Consider the following 26,950-nt stretch of genomic DNA (forward strand, 5'->3'; position numbering starts at 1 on the left):
AAATCTAACAACAACAGATAAATGTTAGAGAAAACAAAAGATTCTCACTACAGTTAAAATGTTGGAACAATAAATACACAAACAATGGATAAATCCTAAATATCCATCCATCTCACATCTTGTATAGTCACAAACGAAGGGGAAAAAAAAAAAACTAATGCACAAAAATAATTTCTTCCCCGAGTTAAGGCAAATAATTTGACACGATATATTCTAGAATTTTGAAGGAGCACATGTCTGTCGATCTTTATTTTAACTAAAATTTTCAATGCGAATTTGACATTTCCAAATAGCTAATTATAATTGCTAATTATTCTGAATTCTTCAAGGAGGAAATTTTAGACGAGATAATTAATTCTGCTTCAGTAATATTTACATAAATTCGAAACAGCAATTACTCTATTATAGCATCCTGACTTACGTCTTTAAGTGTGATGTTGTTATTGTTACTACCTTACAGCTAAATGTCACAACACATTACCGACAAGTAATACGTACTCTTGAGATTCCACAGATCTTCAAGCCACACCATGGAATCAACTGTCTCCGACACCACCGCTAAAGTACTTAGCGTTTCGTTCATGACGCACGTGCCATAAACACACACACACACACACACACACACAAAAGAACAGATGTTGTACACCGAGTCGATCGCAGAATTCGTGTTACTTTAAACTGCCACCCTATGGTTGTGGAGGTCCGATAGTGAGTAACGGATGTGACGGTGTCTATTTCCCTAGCATCCCGTCACAACAAACAGGTGATTGCAGAAGAGCGCTTTTTCGAGCATCTGCTTTTTTGCTCATGCGCAGTTGATCCTGCAAAGTCGTCTGCTGACAGATCTGCAGTCTCTTCCACACCTACGCCAAATTTCTTTATTCTTTCTTGTAATACGATGTTTATTTACAAAAATGCGAAACGTTTTTTAGACAAAAACATTCAAGTGTTTATTTAAGATTAGTGTTTATGAAAGGATATAATTATCCATATTTCATTCAAATAGGAAAAAGTAATATTGGTGCAAGCATGAGCCTTTTAAGACTAGTGCTAACGAAATCTATGAATATATATATATTGTCGTAACAATTCCAGAAGTACTGAAAAAAGTAAAATAAATAAATAAATTATTGAAATATAAGATTAAATGACATTGATTCGATTACAGTAGATAATATTACAGATCCGGTTATATTTTATAGCCCAGGTATAAAAAGAAACTTAAAAAGTTTCGAAAAATTACCAGAGAGCTTTTGTGAACATGGCCTTAGTTCTTAGTTGACTTGGCTTGTACCAACAATGAAAAATGGTTTGATTTTTTTTTTTAAAAAAAAAAAAAAGTGGCAATTATTTTAACAATAAATAAAGTTGATATTTTGAAACTCACGTTTATTTAGTCTTACTTTCACGAGTGTAAAAGATAAAAAAAAAAAAAAAGTTTCATTTGAATATTTGCAACTCCTGCTACATTATATCAAGTATAATTAATTTTCGTTTTTTAAATACAGATTTCTGCCATTAGTATTATCGAAATGAGCTGTATTTTAACAAATACAACACGAAGGCACTGCCCGCTGCTATATATTCTGTCATGTGTATATATTCTAATGTTTAGAATAGAAAGAGTCAAGTAATCCACATAATTCCTCTGCGGGATTTGTTTAAAACTGAGCATCAATTAGTTTTCGCATAGAATAATTTATTGACAATTTTAAGGTTAACGAAAACTCACCCGTTCATTCTTCTTCGTATATGAGCACTGTGTCATATGCAATACAGGAAGTTATCCTAGAAAATCATATGTTTGCTTCCTCTTTTTGCATCTTTATCCACTGGCATGCACCCTGCACGTCGGATTCATATACCAAAAGATAACTAACGTGAGAGGAGTGACTTGTAAGTGTAAAATTTTGATTTAAATGGGTATTCCCTTATTCCTACGGTACTTCTATGCCTAACGTAATATACAGCAATATCTCAGTGCAGTTAAGTTGCAGTAGTGGTTGCCACAGCAACGGTTGCTCATTCTTCCCTTACAGCCTCGACAGCAGCAAGAAGAAAAGTAAGAAAAACCGAATAAGAATGTAATTATCTTTCGAATGCTTTGCATAGAGTCACGACACAAACCACAGATTCGTCTGACATGGCACACACACATACACGTGAATCACAAACATGCTTCCCGGATTTCATCGGTGCTGTGCGGAAAGAGCAATACGACCTTGACCTTCGCCCATACTCCGCGGCCGGGTATTGTTATCTCTGAACGACTGTTTATTTTTAATCTATCGATTTCGCTGGAATACGCAAAAATTCGCGTTATTCCGAATTATATGAAGACAAGAAAAAAAGTCCAGATTAAATAAATTTTTAAAAAATAACCATACCTGCATTCTTGTCACCGCTCTCCTCTTCCTCCTCATCATCATCCTCATCTTCATGTTCCGAGTAAGTGTCCTCAAAGTCTTCATCCTCTTCAGGAATCACTTCTAATTCTTTGTCTTCCGGATAATACACGTACCGTCTCGGGTCGGCAATGTAGGCGGCGCTGTTGTCGACGAAATCGTCATCCTGTTCGACCACGTAGTTTTGCTCACTTCTATGGTGAACTTGAAACTCTTCATCTTCTCCCTCTTCGGAGCTCTCGTAATCCGGCGACGGTATATCGGGAGCGATGGTTCCCTCTTCGGTGGTGTCGCAATCGTCGGTAACCGAGCTGTACGCGTCTTCCGAGAGTGCATCGTCCGCGAAGGTGTTCTGGTGAACCACGAAGTCTCTGGAGTCGTAGTCGGATTCGTCGTTGGCGAAATCTTCGCCGTCGCTGCATTTTCTGTCCGCTTGAAAGTCGGAGGATTGCGAACAGATCGAAGGGGTCCGAGAGGAAGAAGGAGAGTCCCTCAGAGATGACGGTTGCACTTTCGTAACCGGCGATTCCTTGTTTTCTGAACGATCTGAGGAAGTGTCCTGAGAGGCGCGAACAAGTTTCACACTGTTTAGAATGTTGTCCACCGATGGACCACTGTTACCTGTCCTTGAGTCCGAAAAGGACTTTTGATTGTGTAGTCCATTTGGTACGTGCACATTCGCTACTGAAGGTGATGGCTTGGTCGGAACGGCTTTCAAGTTGTTCTGAAAGAATCGAAGACTCTCCCTGAAGCCATTGCTGGAATGGTGGCCATTTTCGATGACGGGGGGAGCGGCCATGGCTTGGACGGTGACAAGAGGAGGATCCGAGTTAGTCCTCTCCATACTTTTAGACCGAGTGATCATCCACTGGTCTTTCTTGGCACGAATAGCTTGCTGCAAGATAAAGAATTTATTTCTTAGTAATGTCTACAACAAACTTCAATTATAAAAAATAAAAATATAAATAAAAAATCTTCTGAATGGGCTTTTAATCAATCAGCGGAGTTAAGGGTGACTTTTATGTGACTCCCACCCATAAAAGGCTGTAAAGCTACTGTACATTAATAACGTGAGTAGGCTACCGAGGTAGGCATTTTTAGTGCTATTGATGTAATGTCTAATGTAATGCCTGTTTATTTTAGTTGTTACTATCAGACAGTGCATAATGTTTTCAAATACGGGAATATCTAAGGAAATTCCCTTTACTTGTACCAGAAAAAAAAAAAAAAAAAAATCACACAGTATCAGAGGTACTGTGCGATTTTTTTTTCATGGCAATCGCATGGTACTCACATAATTTCGAAATTTATTTAAATTGTTTTGCTCAGATTTCCATAAAAACTTTTGTCTCGCCAAACAGGTATTCCCAGGTGTGTTTGAAAACAATGTGAACAGAGTCGATAATTATTACATTTGAACCAAATGATAACACTGCTCCAAACCTCTTTATCTGCAAGTGTTCTTAAATGCTTGGCTAATTCATACAAATTGAAGTTCTCTAAGCCTATGGAAAACCTGAATGAAGTAAAAACAAATGTCAGTCCTTGAGCTGAATGACACAGGGGAATAAATCATGTTTATTTTTGTCGTGAAAAATAAATAAATAAAAATAAAAATCGATCTACTTATCAATAGTAATGGCAATATACTGTATAATAACCGAAAATTGCTGTTTTTTTCCGAGAAAACTTATATGAAAAAAAGAAAAGGGGGGGGGCGGGAAATAAAGGAAGAAGAAAGGAACAGATTGCCACACGATTTTATGTTTTTCCTGGATCAATATTACCAGAAACTTGAGAAAATTAACAAACTTGGCCAGTGAACTGGAACTCTCCTGTGGAAAAACCAGTCAAACAGGAAGCCCCGTCCTGTACTTGGACTTCTATAAAAGTTTTCTGCAGATTTCAGGTCACTCAAACATCTCCCTCAACAACCGGTTCTCAAATTTTTCTACATTACACTCCAAACCGTGTATGTGTTTAATGGTTGCACAATTAAGACGATTCTCTCCTTCTAGGTAACACATTTAGAGCAAATGAGACATAACTGAAGTTGCGTAGAATACATTCATATGCAGCGAACATATATAACAAATAATATATAATATAATAATAAATAATATAATAAATATAACATAACAAATAATAAACATGAAATCATAAATATAGCAGTTATTGGTGCCCTAATTCCAAACACCATCTCAATTTGCCCTTATATAGTCCTTATAAGGACTGGCTTAAAGGGGCGATGTAGGGATAAGGTGTTATTGATCTATTAAAGCTCTGATCATGGCAGGAGGGTAACAGCAATAGCCGAGCCTCAGAACTTCATTGGCTACAGCATTGCCATCCATTACCCTCCAAGGGTATTAATCACCGCATCTCACGGTCGATCAAGGTCATCTCCCTGACCATCTCAATTTGTTCTAACTTCTAACTTCTATGGCTGGATGGACATCACCCGTTGGGTTTTTATCCCGTAATCGGTATTTTGTTTTTTTAATTGTTTACAGAAAGAAAGTTTTGAGCACTTGGCTCGCCCGAATTAGGGCTGTGTTGAAAGATTTCAATCTGTGATCAGGGCCGCCTTTGGGCGTTTATGTTTCCATCTTTCTTTTTCATTGTAATCTGATAACTCACGAATGAGAAGGTTGGGGGTGGAGTGATGCTTGAACAAAGTACTTGGTTGCTATCTGGAGTAGAAACGTGGGTATATCTGACAGGTATCCGTCTTGGTGGAGGATAGTGTTCCTCACAAACCACGGGACATCGAAGATCATTCGGAGGCATTTGGTTTGGATTATTTGTAATCTTTGATGTTGCTAGGGGAGGTGTGACTCCACGCTGGTGAAACATAGGTTAGTATAGGTCTGATGATTGTTTTGTATATTCTTAGTTTATTTTCTGGACTGACTTTGCTTCTACGGTTTAGAAGGTAGAATTGAGCTATTGCTGAGTTTGCTTTGTTGCAGGCATGAGAGATGTGGGAGTTGAAGCTGAGATGATTATCTAGTTTGATTCCCAGGTATTTTACTTCTTTTTGCCATGGGATATCAGTGTCGAACATCGTGACTGCTCCGTGGTGGGTTGCGTTCCTTCTTGTAAAGAGTATGGCCGTGCTCTTGTCGGCGTTGACATCTGTCCTCCATTTCCATAACCATTCTTTAAGATTCGTTGCTGCGTTTTGAAGTCTTTGTGTGGCTAGGTATGGTCTCAGTGATCTGGTCAGAATCGCCATACCATCTGCATGGAAAGCCATGGTGGTTGATGCTGTGCTTGGGACGTCAGAGATAAAAATGTTGAAGAGTAGCGGTGATAATAGGGAGCCTTGCGGGACACCTGCTGTTATACGTCTTGTAGTGGATCTGAGCCCACGAAGTTTCACTTGAAATTTTCGATCTTTCAGGTAAGAATCTATGATTTGGATGAGGTTTATTGAGTATTTTACAGTTATTAGTTTGTGGATGAGGCCTTTGTGCCACACTTTATCGAAGGCTTTCGCCACATCGAAGAAAATTGCACCTGTATCTTGTCTCCAATTAAATCCTATAGTTATGTATTCTATAAGTCTGTGGATTTGTTGAGTTTTGCAGTGACCGGTTCGAAAACCAAATTGTTCTTCTGGGATTAGGTCTAGATTGTCCGTTTCGTTTTAAAGGCGTTTTAGTATTACTTTTTCAGCAATTTTCCCAAAGCCTGACAAAAGGTTGATAGGTCTGTAATTCTGGGGGAACTGAGGTGCTTACCCGGTTTGTGTATGAGGATTATATCAGCCTGTTTCCAGCGAGCGGGGAAGTAGTTGAGTCTTAGCATCGCATTAATGATAGCCACCAAATGCATTATTGTTTTGTAAGGGAGTGCTTTTATAATTTTGTTTGAAATCTGATCAGGACCTGGTGCTTTTCTGTTATTGAGGTTCTTGATGATTTCGTATATTTCCTTTGGCGTAATTTAGTTTGTGTTGTCACGGCGGCTGGTGGTATGATGAAGTGCATAACGTACTTGCCTGTAGATTTTTTCAATGAAGCGCAAGTCCGTATGAGTGTAGTTTGGTTGAAATTGCAGTTCCAGGGTGTCTGCAAAGGCTTCTGCTTTTTCATCGTCTCGGTAGACTATGCCTCTTTCTCCATGGATTGGTTGTATGTTGGGGTGATCGCTGCGAAGGGCTTTGGTCATTTTCCAGAATGAGTTATCTACATTGTCTAAGGAGCTTAGTTTCCTCTCCCATAGTTGATTCTTATGGTCTTTGATTTCATATCGGACTAGGTTTGTTACCCTGTTTAGCTCTTGTTTATCCTATGATAGTATTGTATGGTATCGACGTCTGATCCTGTTTTTGTTGCGGATAAGCTTTAGAATCTCGTCTGGGAGTTGGTTAGTTTGTGTTGGAGCAGTAACGGTGGAGGCTGTTGCAAGGCCAGTTTGGATTGTGTTTTCCAGTTTATTGATTGCTGCGTCTACTTCTTTGGGTGAGGAAATGGTTGGGACAGGGCCTGTGATGTTGCAGAGAGTTGCGTTGAGCTTCTTGAGATTTGTATAGGATTGTCCGGGGATGATTTCTGCTTCCCCACCAAGGCTAAGCAGAACTGGATTGTGGTCAGAGCTAAGATCATTAATAACCTGTAACTGGAATTGATGTGGAGTGTTCCTGAAAATGGCTATATCTAGCATGTCAGGTTTGCCCAATGGTCTGTAGTGTGTTGGTTCAACAGGATCTGCTATGGTGATGTTTCTTGTCATAGCAAATTTGTGTAGCTCTTCCCATTATTATTGGTGTTTCTACTGTTCCACGCAGGATGTTTTGCGTTAAGGTCTCCCGCCACTATTGTTGCTTCGTTTGTGTCAACGAGCTGGAGAGGTCTGAAGTTAGGAGTGGTTTGCCTGGAGGGTTGTAGACTGAATATAATTTTAGATTACCTGTGTTGCTGGTATGTATTTCAATTCCAGTTTCTTCCAGGTTTATAGTTGATGTTTTCTTGATCTCCTTTTTGTATCTTATGCTTTTTTTAACAAATATAGTCGTTCCGCCCCCTTTGGCATTGAGTCTATCTATCCTAAGTAGTGTGTAGTACCTTATTTTGGGGTTGTCACAAGGCCGAAGATGCGTTTCGTTGACTAAAATGATATCTATCTTATATCTTTCAGCAAATTCTTTTAGTTCTAGAAGGTTGTTTAGTCCGTTAGCATTCCAATATGCATTGTGATCGGACGTATTCCTTTAGACTCTGCCTAGTTGAATTTTATATAAGATTTTTCGGGAAGCTCGCATTGCACTGGAACTAACACAGTTCGAGACCTACTATCTCCCCCTCTGTATGAAATATGCAGAGGTCTGATGGCCGGCAGGCCCCACCCACAATGAGGACCAGTGGTGGACAAATGGTATTTTAGGGAGGTAGGTCATTGCACTGTCCAAGTAAGTTCCCGAAACTCCTTTTTCCTCGTTTTTAAAATAGTCACCTATAATAAACTAACTTTTTGCTGGTAGAAGCTTACTCTAAGCTGTCTACGGGATTTGCTGGTGGACTCTCAAAGTCTACAGGATCACTTACAAACCACTCGGGAAACCAGAGCAACTACTATTTTCTCTGAAGCCAGATAATGGACTCTCCATAAGACAAGCTCGACTTCAAGCAGCTATTGGCAATTTTTAAACATGTAGGAGGCCTGCTGCAAAGAAAATGGCTGGGAAAGGTAGCAATCCACCAAATAGAGGAGATTGAAACAGAGGACTATCAATCCCCTGACCACCTCCCCAGCACTTCTCAAGATAACACCAGAGAGATTATGTCGCCGGTTAACGACCAGTCCCTAGTGGACTCAGATAACTCATTAGATTATCAGGTTGTCAGCAGGAAAAAACGTAAGAAGGGGTCGCCAGCTGCAGAACCCGAAATAATACCCCAACCATTGGAAAGAACAACTCCAATGGACTTAACAGCACAACCTAATGAAAGATTAGAGACCGACTCCAGGGCACAACCCAAAGAAAGGATTCCATCAGTAATTTTCAGAACAAAAGAAAAATGGTCTTTAACAATGGAAATGATGAAGAACGCAAACATCAAATTTACATCAGCCAAAAGTACAGTTGAAGGAATCCGGATTCAACCAGAAAAAATTTCGGACTACCGCCAGCTCACCAAACTTATGGATGAATTGAAAATCGCATATCACACATTTCAGCAATTTCATTTTAGGAGTGACAAAAACTTAAAAGTTAGAGGTCTGGCTGAAACCATCTCAATATCTCAATCTCAATTTGTCCTTATAAGGACTGGCTTAAAGGAGTGAAGCAAGGATGCTTTTCGTCTTCCCCGTTATCTGTAGAGGACAGTGTAGGGATAAGGTGTTATTGAGCTATTAAAGCTCTGATCATGGCAGGAGGGTAACAGCAATATAGCCGAGCCTCAGTTAGAATTTCATTGGCTACAGCATTGCCATATGTAAAGGTAAAGCCGTCTCTAAAAATTCGGACGATCCCTAGGCCACTCATTCGTGGGCGAAAGACCGTCCATCTCAGCGTTGGCTCCACTCAGTGATGACCCACACGCCATCACCGAACAGAACCGCTCAAATTCCGAAGAAAATCATTCACCGACAAAGCCCCTCAGCGGGCCGTGCCGGAGAACACTTTCCCTGGAGACTCAAATTGCTCCCTTAAGGCAAAAACCTTAAGAGAGCGTACTCATAACTCTCGAATCTCAGCGCCCATGGGGATAACAGCAACAGCCGAACTTCAGTTAAACTTCATTGGTACAGCATTGCCATCCATTACCCTCCAAGGGTTAAGAGAAGGCCCATCTCAATTTGACCATTGACGTTACTGACAGGATGGGTGAAGCACAAGTGCTTTTCATATTCCCCTTTATCTATAATGAGAGTTATTTGGGAATGGGAGATTTGTGAGCAATTAAGCTCGCCCTCTGAGGGCAGTAGTATTAGCTATGATCAGTTGAGAGAAGAATAGCCTTCGGTCTTTTGTGTTTGTAGTAATCAGTCTCATTGTAATTGACAGCTTGCACGATTAGTGGGTTTGAATGTGAACTTGACTTCACTAAGAATTTTTCTGCAAGATCACGAAGAAGAGAGGAGATGTATGAAGTGCCGGTTTCTCGGTGAATTTGTGAATTTCTGATGAACCACGGTGCATCCAGGATCATCCTAAGGCATTTGTTTCGGATTCTCTGTAATTTTGAAATGTTTGATCTTGAAGTGTGACTCCATGCTGGTGAGGCGTAGGTAATGACTGGACGTATTACCATCCGGTAAAGAAGCAATTTATTATGTAGGTTCAATTTGCTCTTGCGGTTGATCAATGGGTAGAGCTGAGCTATGACTTTGGAAGATTTGGAGCAAACGAGATTGATGTGTTTGTTGAAAAGGAGATTCTTATCCATCCATACCCCAAGATATTTGGTCTCTGAATGCCATGGGATCTTTTGACCAGAGAGCAGGATGTCTTCTTTGTTGCAGATCTTTCTTCTTGAAAACATCATGGCTGAGCTTTTGAGGGTGTTTACTTGAATTCTCCAGTTGGTGAACCAGTTTGCTAGCTCATTGATACTTCCTTGGAGTCTAGTGATTGCTAGGTGAGGGCTGAGCGATCTAGCTAGAATAGCTGTGTCGTCGGCATAAAGAGCCGTAGTAGTTGTTTTTGGGTTGAGAGGAATATCTGCAATGTAAGTTGTGAAAAGTATTGGGGCAAGAAGAGAACCTTGAGGTACTCCCGCCAGGATTTTACGCCTTGAAGAGACAATTCCGTTGAGTTTTACTTGCATGTATCTTTCATTGATATATGAATTTCACTAGTTTAATTGGGATATTGTTTTCAATTAGTTTGAAGATAAGGCCTTGATGCCATTATTTGATTTGACCTTATCAAAGGCCTTGGCAACATCCAAAAATACAGCAGCAGTATGAAGGTGCCAGTTAAAGCCATGAGTGATATGTTCTGTTAGTCGGTGAATTTGTTGCACCATGTTGTGAGCTTTGCGAAACCCAAATTGCTCATTTGGGATTATTTTCTGTTGGTCCACTGCTGATTGTAGTCTTGATAGGATGACCTTTTCTGTTACTTTGCCAAGACAGGAAAGAAGACTGATGGGCCTGTAGCTTTGGGGAAAGTTGTGGGTTATTACCAGGTTTTTTCAGAGGTATAATGTCCGCGATTTTCCAATCAGAGGGAAAGTATTGGAATCTTAAAATGGAATTGGTAATATTAACTAGATGAATTATGGCTTTCCGTGGGAGTAGCTATATTATTCTATTGGTAATGCCGTCAGGACCGGGGACCTTTTTATTCTTGAGATGGGAAATGATATTTATTATTTCTGTTGGAGATGTGGGGGTGATGGTTTCTGAATCATCCTTAGGCTGACTTAGTGCATTTCTAACTTTACGATGAACTTTGTAAATAAGATTGATATTTAAGTTTGCATAAGATGGGCTGCATTGATTTTCCAGATTGTCAATTAGGGCTTCTGCTTTTTCCTCATCTGTGTGTGCAACTCCAAGATTGGTCTTTAAAGGGGGAAGTGGTTGTCTTTTGGTACGAAGAGATTTTACAAACTTCCACATGGAGTTATCTTCTGGGTTGATTTCCTTCAGTTTGGTTTCCCATTTGGAGTTCCTGTGGACCTGGAGGGCTTCTCGAACCTGTCTGTTCAAAGTGTTTAAGGTTGCTTTGTCCTGCGGGGCTCTGGTGTTGTGATATCGCTTTCTGGCCTTGTTTTTGGCTCTAATCAGGTGTCCATTATCTCTTCTGGGATCCAGTTAGGAGCGTGGAAGACAGTGGTTTGAGTGACTGATGCTATTGCTGTGTTGATTTGCCTAGTTAAATTGTTTACAGCTTGATCTATTTCTTCTTTTTTACGAATGACAGGGGGAGGACCGATGTGGATTGGAAGAACCTTAGAGAGCTTGTCCCATGGTATGAAAGAATGATGGGGAGAGAGCTGGTCTTGAAGTCCTAACCTGAGTAGGATGGGATTATGATCTGAGTTAAGCTCTTCTACTGTCTCCAGCTGGTATTGATAATTGATGTTTCTGAGGATAACTATGTCTAATACATCAGAACTTCCTGATGGGCTGTAGTGGGTGGGCTCAGTGGGTCCAGCTACTATTGATGAGTTGAGTAATGTGTAGTTGTATAAGGTACGGCCTTTGGTGTTGGTTGACGAACTGAACCAGGCCGTATGTTTGGAGTTAAGGTCTCCAGCTATAATTATGGAATCCGTGGAGCCGAGGATGGAGTCTAAGTCTGCTGTCAATAGTGGAATACTGGGAGGATTGTACGCTGCGTAGATTTTGAGTTTGCCAGCGTTATTAGTGTGCACCTCCACACCCGTCACCTCAAGGTTTAGAGTTTGGGGGTTGGTCAGCGAGTTGTGGCTTAAATAATTTTTGATAAAAATAGCTGTTCCGCCTCCACTAGAGTTAAGTCTGTCTGTCCTGTATAAAATATAACCTCTTAGTTTTGGACTGTTTGATGGTCTGAGGTGGGATTCACTGATCAAGATTATGTCTGGATTGTATCTTTTTGCAAATTCTTGCAGCTCGAGAATTTTGTTTGTTAAGCCATTGAAACATTATAGAGAGCTGTTAATATGGATTGGGTTTTCTAGGTAGAATCTTTTTCTGGAGGATGGTGAGGTGCTTGCTTTGCTGAATTCATGCAGCATTGTTGCAAGTGACGAGGTTAAAGCTGATGTGAGATTAGAGCTTGTTCGCTCTTGCGATGAAGAAGTCTGGGTTCTTACCGCTTCCGCATATGATTTGGACATGGTTGAGGGTCGAGTGCCTTCCTGTGTTGTCGAATGTGAGGTAATATGATCTGGAGGGCAAACTGCTTGGATGTGCATTGTGTCATTTCTTGGAGGAGCGTGGTTACTTCTTAATGATCCACGGTTTTTTGGATGGAAAAGGCAACCCTTGTAATTAGAGGGGTGTGGTCCTCTACAGTTGGCACAACAGGCAGGTGTCGACCTGGATTTGGTGCAGGAGTTGGTTTGATGACCCTCACCGCATTTTAGGCATCTATATGCAGCTCTGCACAGTTTTTGGGCATGCCCGAACCTCTGGCATCTGTGGCACTGCCCTGCCGATGCCTTCTTCCTTAGAGGTTCGGTTGTGATATTAAGCTTACAGATGTCTGTTACTTCATAGATACTTTTTTGTGTGTTCGAGATTTCGACCAACACCAGTGGCATTGGTGTTTTATCTGACCTCAACATTCTACTGACTTTGGTTGGAGTCAGTCCTTGATTGATGAGGTCAGCTGTGATCTCATCAGTTGTGATGCCTTCAGCCACTCCTCTTAGAACTACCTTTAAGTTCTTCTCGCTTGCTAGCGCAAAGGTGTGGAAGGGCAGTTTTGAGTTGTCAAACATTTTCGTCATCAAGCGATAATCAGTGACAGTGGTAGGGTGGATCTTTACACCACCTTCAGTATTTCTTGCCCAGGAAAAATTGATATTATGTTCTCCTAGGGATCTGGCGACTGAGGTCCATTTGTCTTTATCTCGAAGGATAACTGGAGGGACCTTTTCTTTTCTGTCTTGGGAGATCTGATTTTGTTAAGTTGTTACATTATCTTCCAATTCACCTCCCGATGTTCTTCGTCTTTTATTAGATTGTTCCTCATGAGATCAATCGAACTGTCGGGGAATCTTTGTGGGTAGAACAGGCGTAATGTCCTCTTCTATGTCTAAATCATCATCTTCAGTGTCATTTACTTGAGTGAAGAGATTCAAGCAACCAGGATAGTCTGTATCAAATTTCTTAAGGATGAATTTGAGAATGTCAAGTAACATATCTTTGTTTAGCTGTTGAATGGCGTCCTTGATATCGTTTACATTCTCCATTCTTGTGTACGAAATATTAAGATATATTTCGGATAGGTATGATGGCGAATAGAACGGGCTAGGGTCAGAAAATTGTATCAAAAGTTAAATTCTTACCTTCTATTCCGCAAACAAAGCAGATTCACAATATCTAAAACTCACTAATCACCACTAAAATCAAAAAACATTCTTCGCAACAACAACCATCATGCGAGACTCCTATGCGAGCCGCCATCTTTTTTAACATCTCAATTATATAGTCCTTATAAGGACTGGCTTAAAGGGGCGAAGCAAGAATGCTTTTCATATTCCCCGTTATCTGTAGAGGACAGTGTAGGGATAAGGTGTTATTGAGCTATTAATTAAAGCTCTGATCATGGCAGGAGGGTAACAGCAATAGCCGAGCCTCAGTTAGAACTTCATTGGCTACAGCATTGCCATCCATTACACTCCAAGGGTATTGGATTGAATGAATCAATCACCGCATCTCACGGTCGATTGATTCGATTCCCTGATCAACATCTCAATTAGTAATTTGTAATTTAATTTTCAAGTTTTAAGATTTAAAACAATTAAAGGTGTATTATTTTCTTTATAATTTTTAAAGAATTCTTAAAAATATAAAATAGTATTTCCGAAAATATGAAGTAAAATATAAGTTACAACATTATTTCCAAGAGAAATAAAATTATTTATTAAAGTGTCATAAACTTAAGGAGATACAGAAAATGTTCTCAACTTTTCACGAAATCTATGTATGACGAATTTGAAACATGTGATATATTTATTGTGGCACAAGCGATTAAAATATAATAATAATAAGTTAAAACACGAATAGAAAGTTGTCATGTGATGGTAGCTTACACGAGATCTAGATATATTCTATGAATACTTGGAAAAAGTTGCATGAACTTCAAATGAATCTCCCACCTTCATTTCATCGCCTGTTGGAATGCACACAATTACTGTATTCTGTTGAAAATAGGATAAACAGAGGCGAAAATCCTTAATGTGGAAGGTTGTGTGTAAACAATTTGTATAATGTAAATATGAGTTCTATGGGGAACTCGCCTTTCTACTATCAGTATGGCACCAAGAAAATAGAAGTAAAAACAAACGTTTTAAAGATTCTCCTTCTAACGTTTACATTTAAATGATAGAAATTATTTATATTAAATCTCTACACATAAATTAGCATTATTAGTTTGGATGAGAAAGATTTGATAATCTACCACCTGGTATGCTTGTGTATACCAGGTGGTAAAGCAGTCAGTATGTGGTTCTGTTGACAACACAGTGTCATTTGTAAATGATATTAGCAATATATCAGCACAGTACGCACGTAGAAGGGTTAGTAAAATTGTACAATTATAATAATAGAGTGCAGTAATTTTTGCTTAAAAAATATTGTTTCAGATATGGTTCTTATTATCGTTCAGCAAACTATCTGATATTTTGTCATTATCATGAAATATAGTATCGCAGTTTTATTGACATATGAGAATAATACACGAAATAGTTATCATAAAGTTTGCGTTTCTTACATATTTAATAATCTTTATTATTAAATATATTAAGTGAGAATCACATAAACATTCACGGATCAAACATTCGTAGCGTGTACTACGCGCTAAAATTTCAACGTCTAAATTTAATAATAATAATATATGCTATATTTTTAAAGGTGTATTTACTCTATTTTTATAAATTTAGAAAATAATTCTAAAAAAAAATTAAATATATTTAAAATTTATAAATAATAGTATAAGTTATAGTATTATTTTTTTTAAAAATTAATACAATTGAAATCTTTACATGATAAATGATGTAAATGTATAAAAGTGATTTGTAGGAAATCAGGTGCGTGTCACTATCAAACATTAATATGGATATAAAATATGCATGAGGGAAGTAGGATTTTAGGTGTTGTTCATGTATCGTACACAAGCATGTTTGAGCAACAGCGACAGATGAATATTCTACATCCTGCAACAACAAAATTCCAACACTCGATTTTAAAAATAATAATTATTATTATTATTATCGTCGGGAATATATATCATAAATATTTAGAGAAGTTGTTCAAAAGGGTAGAAATATTGAAAATATAGAGAATGGAAAATCTTCACAACTGAGACCTTGACAATATGGTAAATGGAAGAGGAAACATATATTTCATATTGAAGAAAAAGAACAACTATGGCCCAATATGAAGCGATAAAAGGTAGTATTGATACAGAATTACTTACAAACCTTAAGACGTTTGCAATCAGTTTCATTGAGAAAGTACATGTAACGAAGAAAGTGGCGTAAAGAAAGATAGCACAATAATGAAACCACTTTAAAAGAGCAATACATTACCAGTATACACCATAACAAAGACATCACGCTACTGCATGTAAGAATAAGAAACTCGGTAAGAACCATTGGCACACCGCATACAGAGTTTAAAGTCCTAGCAATGCACTTGATTCGAACCCTCCAGTTCGACCAACTCCAGACAGTGTAGTCAAGAACTGTGAAGGGCAGCTAACAGAATATTCTTTCACTTGCAGATTACAACGAGGAATGTCAACAATGCTCACGACCGCGCTTCACCTGACAGGCTTTTACAACAGTTCATTGAGTTGGAACATCAACAATTACCGTGACGTCACAATCACTGCAAACAAAAGATCACGTGTTTCACTGAAAGTGCACGCAAATATTTTACAAGCTTTGGGGCAAACGTCTGCATGATATAAGCTTCAGAATCGTGTTCTGGCTTATTACTGTTACCACCGATCATGCGAACAGCAACAAGAAATGTTTTTTGTTTTGTTTTGTTTAGCAAGCCACAATCTATGATGGTTATACATCACTTCCGAAATGTACAGATGTGTTTTGTCAATAAAAAAGGTTGCGGTTCCGGGTTTGACGTTGGTAAGAAGAGGTGAGGGATTTGGTGAAGGAGAGAGAGGAACGAATAATTGCCGCCATTAAATTTGCTCAGTGATGCGCGTCTCAGTCATTCTATTGGAATATTCTGTTTTAAGGAAGCTGGAGATTTCTTTATCTTGGAGGGTAAAAAAATCAATTAATTCTAAGCATCTGATTATTACTGCTAAGGAAAAGAAGAATGCAAATTTCAAATTTGCATTTTTTTTTTTTTTTTTTTTTTTTGCATTCAAATTTGCCTACACCGGGCGATGAAATTCATCTCCCACCTAAGGCAAACAACGAAAACATAGCCTTTAAAATCAAGCAAATTATGATAATAATGAAAAATTATTTGTCATACAAATATTAAAAGAATGTTAATTTCTTCATCAAATGTACACTGGTTGATGGTTCGTCTTCGCCGTTTCTTATATCACTCTTGGTAGTATTAATTCCTTTTGGTTTACTGTGCAGTATCCGTAAAGATTGATAAATGTGAAACAAGATAAGACAGCGAAAACTACAAGCAATACAACTACTCTTTCTTACGTCAGCGAGGCACTCTCGTCTGCGTGAACGAATGCGAAGTATTGTATTGCTACGAGCATGGTTTGAAATGCCGTATTTATGAATGTTTAACGCTGATTTATTGCAATTAATGTTCATATTATCTTATCGATTTTTTGATGATAATTGAAAAAAAAGAACTCTTTACCCTCCCTATGAATCGCCTGTACATTCCCGTTAATTTTACACACCCTGACAATCCCATGAAAGAAAACCTTATTCGCATTAACAACTGACATTTATGTCTTTAGGGGGTGAAGCAAGATGCTTTTCATATTCCCCGCTATCTGTTGTGGTTACAGTGAGGGTAAAATTTATGAGCAGTTTGTTCGCCCTGAGTGGGCATGGAGATTATACATCGCTATAGGAGGCTAATATATAGCATTTGGTCTTCTATATTTTTGAAATCGGTTGCCTCGTATGCTGCAGCTTGCTGAACCAAATCGTTGGGGTGTGGGGACGTCTTTAGTTACAATAACTTCCTTCGATAGCGAAAGTCACCATGATTTATACAAAAAGTAAAATGGGTTTTAAACATATTTTAATTCTATTCTGAAAATCAGAAAAAGCTTGAAATAATTCTCTCACTGTTTTATACTATATTATATTTGACATGATATTATATTTGTTTCTATTTGATTAATCGTAAAATATATACCTATTTATTTACTGAACCTTCGAAACTATATTTACTGGCACAACTGAAATAAATGAAGAAATCGTAAATTTCGTATTTACATAAGGAGACTGCCTACAGCAAAGCAGTTTTACATTTCAATGTTATATGATTAAAAATTTATTATAACTTAGTATGAATTTTAAATGATATAAATAATTTTAAATTAATAAAAATAATGTAATAAATATAATTTTATAAATAATTTTATCTAATCTCTAAATACCAAAATTAATTGTTAAATTTATAAGTTCTAAAGCATTGCACCAAAAAATTATATATATACTTAACTATTTATATTGGCTGGAATATGGACATTCTGAATTGCCATTCATTACCCTCCAAGGGCTCGGCTGTTTCCCCCTGGGGCGCAGGGATTCGAGAGTTTTGAGTTCGCTATCTTAAGGTTTTTGCCTTAATGGAGCAATTTGAGTCTCCGGAGAAAGTGTTCTCCGGCACGGCCCGCTGAGAGGCTTTGTCGGTGAATGCTTTTCTTCGGAATATGAGCGGTTCTGCTCGGTGGTGGTGTGTGGGTGGAAGACCATCACTGAGTGAAGCCAACGCTGAGATGGACGGTCTTTCGGCCACTATATTGAGTGGTCTACGGTTCGTCAGAAATAATCAACGCCATCGAGACACAAATATATCTTCTCTTTCCTGCAATCTTTAGCAACAAAATTCTTCCTAAAGAGGTCCACACATCCCAATAATCTAGTTCAGAAAGCTGTCCGATACGGCTGATGTATTCAAGCATAGAAGAACAAAAGCTATTTTAACTTCCTGTAGCGATGCATAATCTCCATGCCCATTCAGGGCGAGCAAACTGCTCATAAAATTCTACCCTCATTGTAGCCGTAACAGATAGCGGGGAATATGAAAAGCTTTTCGCTTCACATCCTAAAGACATTAATGTCAATTGTCAAATATTCTTATAATAACTTATTTATCATAATAAGTAATGTTCTTTCTTCCCTTTAAGAAATAAGATAGCACTCTTAAAAAAGGATAAAAGATGCATTTGTTGTCAAACGTTTGTGAAAATGTCAAAATTGTATATCAGACACTACCTGCAAATTATTCTTCGTTATTTCTTCTAACTTCACCAACTCTTCTGCTGACTAGTCACCAGTAGATCACATAACAGACCCCCCCCCCCCCTGCTTTACAGCGTACTGCATAAAAATCTAGTCTTAATTTATTCCAGTTGCACAAATTTCTAAGAAAAGATATCACTTTGCATGACTGAATGTTGACGTAACGGAATATGTTGGACGATATTCTACATGGCACACCACTAGCAGTATTATTCAGTAACGCTCGATAGATATTAGACCTTTATAGCTGTAGGAAGTTTTAAATTGATGAATGATATCATCTGGGGTCTTATAAAAGGTAAATAATCCTTCCGTGGGTTGCTACTGTATGTGACCAAGGCCATCAGTTCATTCGATGTCAAAGAGCTTTTACTGACAGGAACCATAGGCGATAAAACTGAGTTCATACTCACTATCAGTGGTGGTTATAAAAAATTGATATATTTCTACCAAAGCTGACTATGATAGTGATTTATAATAATTTCAAACGTATTTTCAAATTATTAAGTCATCTGTTGTCAAAAACCTCCGGGGACATTGACAGACGTAGCCCGTTGTTATGGTTACCAACAGTCGTCAGCAGTATCCTGTTTCATAGACAACAGTCACATATGATTGGTCAACCGAGAATGAACCGTATTTTTAGACTTAAGCTAACATTCGTACGTCCTTGGTTGAAGGGGACAGTTGAGTGCATCCCACTTACCATGACAACAATGTTCAAAGAATGATAATCACCATACAGGCCAAACACTTGGCCTAAAGATAACGTCCGTACGTTATTCTAACTGTTATCGTGACGCTATAGAATTAATCTCATTGTAAAGAAGAAATTCTAGCGGTTATCATGATATGCTATGGGTTAATCCTACTGCGAAGGTGACTGACAGAGTCCATAAATCGTTGAAGAATTTAGTGGAGAGAGAGAGAACTTCGTTCGCATTGACAAAGGAATTATAAAGATTTCGGTGGATGATAATGATGAATAGGATGAAAAGATGATGAAAACGATGAGGAATGATAAAATGACGATGGCGAAAATGTTGAAATGGTAATGAAACGATGGGAATGATGAAGTGCATGACGATGAAGCTGATGATGGAAAATGATGACGAGATAATGATCATGCGAAAGAAGATGAAACTGGTGATGAACAGATGATGATGATGAAGAAGAAATAATGTGAAAAATGAAAATGGTGATGGAAAGATGATGAAGAAATAATGTGAAAGATGAACATGGTGATGAAGAGATGATAGACATGAAAGGATGATGAAACGATTATGAAAGATACGATGTAAAACGATGCTAAAACAACAGTGAAGAATGAATGAATGATGAAAATATTTAGGAACAAATGCATTCCTGATAATTAACGCTTCCAAATTCCACCCTAAAGATATGAAAAGGCCTCATTTTTTTATCGCAATTAGCCCATCCTATTTCTGTCTGTTGGAAGTGGTTAAACAAGTCCATTGTTGCGTCATTTTGTTTAAAAAAAAATCTAGAGCATGCGGGTCTGATAATATTAACTTAAAATTGTTTCCGAAGTAATAGTGCTTTCGAATGTCTCACCAGGTTGCTATTAATCTTAGCTGTTCTAGATACGACACGTGCGGGTAGCACACTGCACAAGAGGGTCACGTGTTGTAAGTGAGTTTGTTCTCCATTAATTAAACTAACTCTTGAGTTATTGCTCGCTAAGAAGTCCTTAATAGTTATTTGATGTGAGGATCGAGCTAAAAACCGTAATAATACCGTTATCTGGCTCGTTTTGAGTACCTTTGCATCTAATGAAGCAAAAGCACTTAAAAATTAAAGAGGAAGCACTTAAAAAAAAGCTCTTTAAAATTTTTTCTGAAATAACAGAGGACTACTAAACAGTTGATGATTCAAAGAATTCCAGTAGATGGAGCTGTTATTCTAAAATTATGAAATCAACCTTTTCACGTGCGTCCTTCAACCGTCAGACAAGTGTTTCACCCAATAATAGTACGGTAGTTGAATTCTAGACGTATTACAACAATGGAACGTATGCCATTGTTTAACAGCACGCGAAACCATACCATTTCACAAGAAACAAAAGATAATAAATCGGATATATTAGAAGCTGCGAAAGCTATAATTAAATAGCAGTTTTCCTATTAAAAAAGAAGTGTCACAATCAAAAGAAATAAAGCGATATCCTTGAAGTACATGGATTTGTGCATTTAAATGAAACGAGATTCGACCTCGGCCATTTCTATTTCCCTTCTCGATAGTCTAACCTTGGATGTGGATATTCCTTGATAAGATTATGATTTCTATCTTAACTAAGGAGCTTTATTGTTAGTTTTTTTTTTTTATCTGATACATCAAAGATGGGAGATGATTTAAAAAAAAAAAGTATAAACTACATACTTCCTCATTCGGAAAATTTCCTGACTAACGAAATACAACAACGATAATGTATCAATGGATAAGGGTAAAGATACAGTGGAGATTCACTCCCACTCCGGAACAAATATAAACTCCGTTTCATTTTACCAAAAAAATTAAAAAAAAAAAAAAAAAAAAAACTTACATGTTCTACATAATATCAAAACAACCTGAGGTGACTGGCCGGCAGTGACTGTCATGCATTTAAAAATGAGAAAGAAAGAAAAGTTATGTCGTGCCTCGTGTCCTGTGACATCCGAAAACGCATTGACATACCATTCCCTCCGTCACAGCACGATTACCACGAAACAGCAAAAATTATTCGACGCTTTCAAGTCAGGGGTTCGTAATAAATATAGATATGGCACGTTCCGCTCAACCAGGAGGGAAAGGGGGGGGGGAGGAGGAAAGCCCCGAGTTTGATGGTATGAGCTGTTTGCCTACAGGTGATACGGGGTCCGGTTTGTACCCTTATGGGCATTTTTTTTTTTTTTTAATACTCCGTAAATAGCATTCGCGGAATTGTCCGGAGGTTTGAAAGGAAGCGGATGCGACATACATGTCATAAAAATTAGTGAGGGAATATTTAGACGCAGGGGGGGGGGGCATCCTTTTGAAGTGCCAACTACTGTACACTGTAGTAATTATCTGAAAAGCAGAATTATAACTGCGATAATTACTATATTGTAGGGAAGTTTGTATTCCCCCCCCCCCTCTCTTTTCCTGTGTGTTTTTATGTAGGATAAATAAGAGGCCTACAAAATTTAGGGGATCTGAAAATGTTTAGCTATTAGTTAGTAACTCAAGTACGTTGAACACGAAAATAACTATTTTTCCTTATCATAAACAGATTCTTCGAATCGCACTCTTTTATGTATTCGAATATAATCTTTAAAATAATATTTTATTTATTTATTTTTGTATTATGGCAGAAGTATTTTTAGTAACCATAATAACTATGGCTCTTGGGTACTCACTGTATATTCCTTTGACTATTTTTCGTAATCCTATCAGTCCTTATGTTACTTATAGTACTTTTGACAAGAAGGTTTCACCAACATAGTGGGCAGCGATATTCCAGGACTTGTAACTAGTTCTGAATGTAAAAGAATGACCCAAAAGAAGGGGATTACGTATGGACACTAAAAGAAACATCAAAAGGTGTTCTGTTGTGAATGTAGCAATTTTTCGCTTCTATACCACTTGCTAATGAGTTTTAGTAGCTCATTCGGTATCAACGATATCTCTCTGGTTGGAAAGACCTGGTTTCGGATCTTATCTAAAATGCGAGGGATCTTTGTAAAGGACTTTCAGCTTAAAGTGAATTAGCCGATCTCGTACGGAGGCGGCAGAATTTTCCTCCCCAGAAATGGAGTTTTTCATACCACAAAACAGGAAACCGGCCAGAAGAACACACGCAATTAACAACCACGTGACACTGGTCTTACAGTGTTAATATTTGGCTGTAATTCCAAATAACCCATTCACCCATTATTGCATTCGGTTATGAATATTTATGGAAATTGAATTTTTTCTTGATAAAGTGAAACATAAAGAACATAAGTAGTTAATTGTGTGGGGATTTTAAAATTCTCTACATGTGCTGAAATCGCAATTCAGTTACTGTTTGAATTTATGGATGAAGATTGTGTATGTCAGTAAATCCGGTTTTTTTTTTTTTTTTTTTTTTTTTTTTTTATGGCTGGTTTGCCTGTTTAGCAGAAAACCCTGCCACCCCATATGAGATCGGCTAACTCACCTTCAGATGAACAGCCTTTATTAAGGTTTTTCGCGTCCTGGACAGGTTACAGATTATTACCCAGATTTTTCCAACTAAAATGCATGGTCGATAATGATCCGGCTACGGAGGTTCGCTACGCATTTCAGTTACACGAGCATGTTTTTCTTGATGAGTAGCGGAATTCATATTTAAAAAAAAAAAAAAAAAAAAAAGGCCAAGGAAAGAAATCTTCATCACAAGATTATAGTCTCGGAGAATATATATATATATATATATATATATATACAAAAAAAACAGACAAGTAAGTCAAGTTTGCGCCTGCACGTAGTGCAAGTCTGGGAAACTCATGGTAGTGCCACTCTAGGCAACTCACACACACACACACACAAATTTTGCATAAGAGTTTAGAGGATCCAAATGAATTTTTCTTTCCACCTTTTCAGGTGACATAAACGTTATCGTTAATTTAGAATTTCCAAAGCATACTTTGGAAATTCTAAAGATAAAAGATGTGGAAAAAGAGGCACCCAGGGATGGTGAAACGTCAACACAGTGACAAATTCCTGTTGGTGTTTAAAAAAGAGAAAGAACTCCTTGCACAAAGTGGAACATACTTATGTAAACATGCTTTTTTCATTTTCTTCTATTTTCAGTTCATTTTTCGTTCGTTATTTTATAAACGAATGTATATTGGGATAGTCATTAAGTTAAAATAAACATACACACACACACACACACACACACACACATTTTTCCACTTTGTAAAACCCATAAAACGCATTCCAAAATAAAAAAAAAATGATTGTTAAATGAACGAAACAGGCACAGAAAACTATTCAAATGATCCCCCCCCCTCCTTCCCCCCCATCCCTAAGTAACGAGCTTCGATTTGTAGACCGGTCTAATCCTCGAGGTTAAATCGTAAGGATGTTCTTTGATTGCATTTCTTAATTCGCTTCGGAGTACTTAAAGGAAACTTATAAACCTAATAAGGAATTCAATGAATAAGAAACTATTTAATGTTCTTTTTTTTTTGTAATGAGTCAAGGTCGGTAAAACTTGTTTAATGCCACGAGGCCTTAAAGGACACGAAAAATTTAAATACTGGTATAATTAGTTGCATCTACGGACATTCATTAATAGTTACATAGACGCAGCTGTGAATCTCTGTTTGGGGAAAAGAAAAAAAAAAAAAAATTGGATAATTTAAGTTATTCGTGTTGGTAATTTGAAATTTCTGTTTCTACATTTTTATCGAAGCAAAATTTCAACATGACTTAAATTCAACAACTTCGAGGTCATCTTTCTGTATGCAAACATAAAATTGCAGTTACAGATAATTTCACTTTTCCTCGTGGACTTCAATAAAGTTTTATGCGCATCTAATAAAATATAATTGGGTGTGTACAGTATTTTTAAAAGCTATGTTAGAACTTTTTAATAAAAAAACGGGAAAATTGCGCCTTCATTCTCCTTACCTAGTTTCAGAAAAGTAATGGGAAATATCTTTATTCGCATCAGTAGGAGGTCTGAAGAAAGAAACATCGTTCTAAGTTCGATTCTAGTCACAGATCAGAGGAAACTTTTTCGATGCTTTTCTGCGACCTATTCCCAAACCCCCATGCCTACAGTGGGATTCGAACCCGCAGCCTATGGGTTGGAGAGTGGGTACACTAATATTTATGAAATATTTTAGAAGTTCGATGCAAAGATTCAGCAGGTAATTCCTTATCCTTTTGCGTGACTAGGAACACTAAAATGGCCAAATTTAAGTCAAAAAATTAAATCAAAATGGCGAGATATTTTAGTAACAATTCCCAATTTTACTAAGACCAGTCTAACTATAGTCACGTGTTATAAATGACTCGCAGGCAAATCAACGAATGCATAAAATGATTCGAATAAATGCTTAAGTATTTTTAACAAACCCGTCTAAAGAAGATTAAAGGTCATTCATAACCAGGATTGAATTGGACGCAAGACTGCAAAAATGGCCTTGATTGATTAAATGATTAGAATATAAAAGAAATATACGAGAAAGGACCTTTTAAATATACTTTAAAAATTCAATGCATTTAGAATCGTGTCTTATTATAGCAATATCACGGTCTAAATTGGTCAAATTATCTTGACTCGCGTGGATTCGCAGTAAGACAACGGGGAGAATACAAATGACGCAGTATGATAAAATTGCCTTCCTCTGTACACGAACTAAATGGCCTTTGTCAACTTAAAGTCGAAAAGTCTTTCCTTGTCTCTATTGGTTCTGTCACAAACACAATAAGGAAGAAAATAAAGAAAAACCGAAGAACAAATATAACTTAGTATTTATTTTACGGATCTATTTTGACTTTTATAACCTTAACTATACGAGATGTAATCAAAGAATAGCGGTGAAAGAGCAGGAGGAAAAGAAAAGATGGAGTCTTTCTGATAAATTTGTTTAAATTACACTTTAGTTCGACTGATATCTGCTTAAAATTTAGAGTAAAGCCTTTTCTATATGGTTTCAAGAGTCGGTATTAATAGTGTCATAACGATGTAAAAGGTAGCTGATTTACCCAACTGACATATTTATTACATTAAATAAAGAGAAACAGGGTCAAAAATAAATAACAACATAGAAATAGTAACATTCACTATAAAATAAACAACCCAGAGAATGAAATAAATACATACATGCATACACCACATTGTGCAAAAAAAAAAAAACTACAGATGACCTGCTGTGGTATGGGAAAAACTTGATCGTACTGAATTTTACAGAAATTAAAAACAAGTTCAGCATCCTGAAAGTGGATATAACTTGTTTGCGAATTATCCTCTCCCAGGTCTTTCCTAATAGTTAACTGTTCCACTGTCATTTCATCATAAGTCTGGACCAATCATAAAATGTAGTCCTCGCTAGAATTTTAGGCCATGTGGCTTCTAGGTGTATGCTTAATTTCCTGGTGTTTGAGTATCTTGACTATTAATATATAAATAGTTGCACCATTCCTTTGGGCAGTGCAAATAACCTGATTTTTCTATAATCTTGTTTGCTTTCAGGATAAACAACTTTATTCGGATATCTAGACTGACAAAGATTGATATAAACGCATTATATACATTTTATATGTTACGCACAATCGATGCAGATATTTCCTCCTACCAAGAGCAAATAGATAAAATATATTACTCCGACAACCATTTTATGTTTATATACACCCATACATATAAAATGCTTATAAAAATAAACTAATTATTTAACTACATTTCTTATAATCAGTTTTTGGTATTATATTATATTATAAAAACCAATCCCACAACATGAGAACAAAATAAAACAGCACAACAAAACATACATAATGTGACAAAATAAGCCTTATCCTTATAAGGACTGGCTTAAAGGGGCGAAGCAAGAATGCTTTTCATCTTCCCCGTTATCTGTAGAGGACAGTGTAGGGATAAGGTGTTATTGAGCTATTAAATTAAAGCTCTGATCATGGCAGGAGGGTAACAGCAATAGCCAAGCCTCAGTTAGAACTTCATTGGCTACAGCATTGCCATCCATTACCTTTCAAGGGCATTAATCACCGCATCTCCTCGTTGAAAATAAGCCTTAATTTTTAAATTAATTTTTAAATTAAGGTTTAAAATTAAAATTTAAATATGATAATAGATTATATTTATTTTTATATACAATAAATGATAAAATTTAAACACACAATACTTAAAATGCATTTAAAGAGATCTCAAAATAATATAAACATTAGCATATTTTTTTCAAAACATATCAGTAAATAAACTAATATTAAATTTTGTTAGATCGTATCCATGTATATTTTCTCCGTTTTTAGCTTACTTTGTTAAATAAGAGTTAAATAAATTTGTTAAACAAAAACAAATAATAGTCAGTGATTATTTAATTATACTTATTTAACTTAATATACGATTAAGAAGCATATTTTGTATTTTTTTTCAGTATTTATAGATCTAAATAAAAACATCGTGAACAATTTTCAAAATATCTGATTCTATTCACTTACAACTACTTTTCACTCTTCATGTTATTTTGTTCAAAAAATTAACCAAGGAAATGGAATGTTGTAGTAAAGAGTGGGAAAAACGAAAAATTTTGGGATCACTGAACATTAAAACAAGCCTTAATTACACGTCATGCGTAGATAAACATCTTCCGTTCGTTATTGAGTTCATGGGGCTTCTTCTTCCACTTTCAAATCCATCGTGTGTGTGTGTGTGTCTCTCTATTAGTTTTATGATTGGTTCTCGGTTTAGTCCCATTA

General features: G+C 37.1%; 1 protein-coding gene across 2 annotated transcripts in view; it reads right to left on the reverse strand.

Moving 5' to 3' along the window:
* The window catches only part of LOC150110102 (uncharacterized), a 268,812-nt gene that overhangs the window by 228,138 nt on the left and 13,724 nt on the right, over positions 1 to 26,950 (reverse strand). For both annotated transcript variants that reach the window (XM_090391413.1, XM_090391419.1), the window contains exon 2: positions 2,388 to 3,300. In XM_090391413.1, coding sequence (XP_090247539.1) covers positions 2,388 to 3,300 — 913 coding nt within the window. The remainder of the gene's footprint in view (positions 1 to 2,387; positions 3,301 to 26,950) is intronic.

The sequence above is a fragment of the Typopeltis vanoorti genome, chromosome 1, assembly GCF_054136105.1.
Source record: "Typopeltis vanoorti isolate ZY-2024b chromosome 1, IOZ_Tvanoo_1.0, whole genome shotgun sequence".
Taxonomy (NCBI): domain Eukaryota; kingdom Metazoa; phylum Arthropoda; class Arachnida; order Uropygi; family Thelyphonidae; genus Typopeltis; species Typopeltis vanoorti.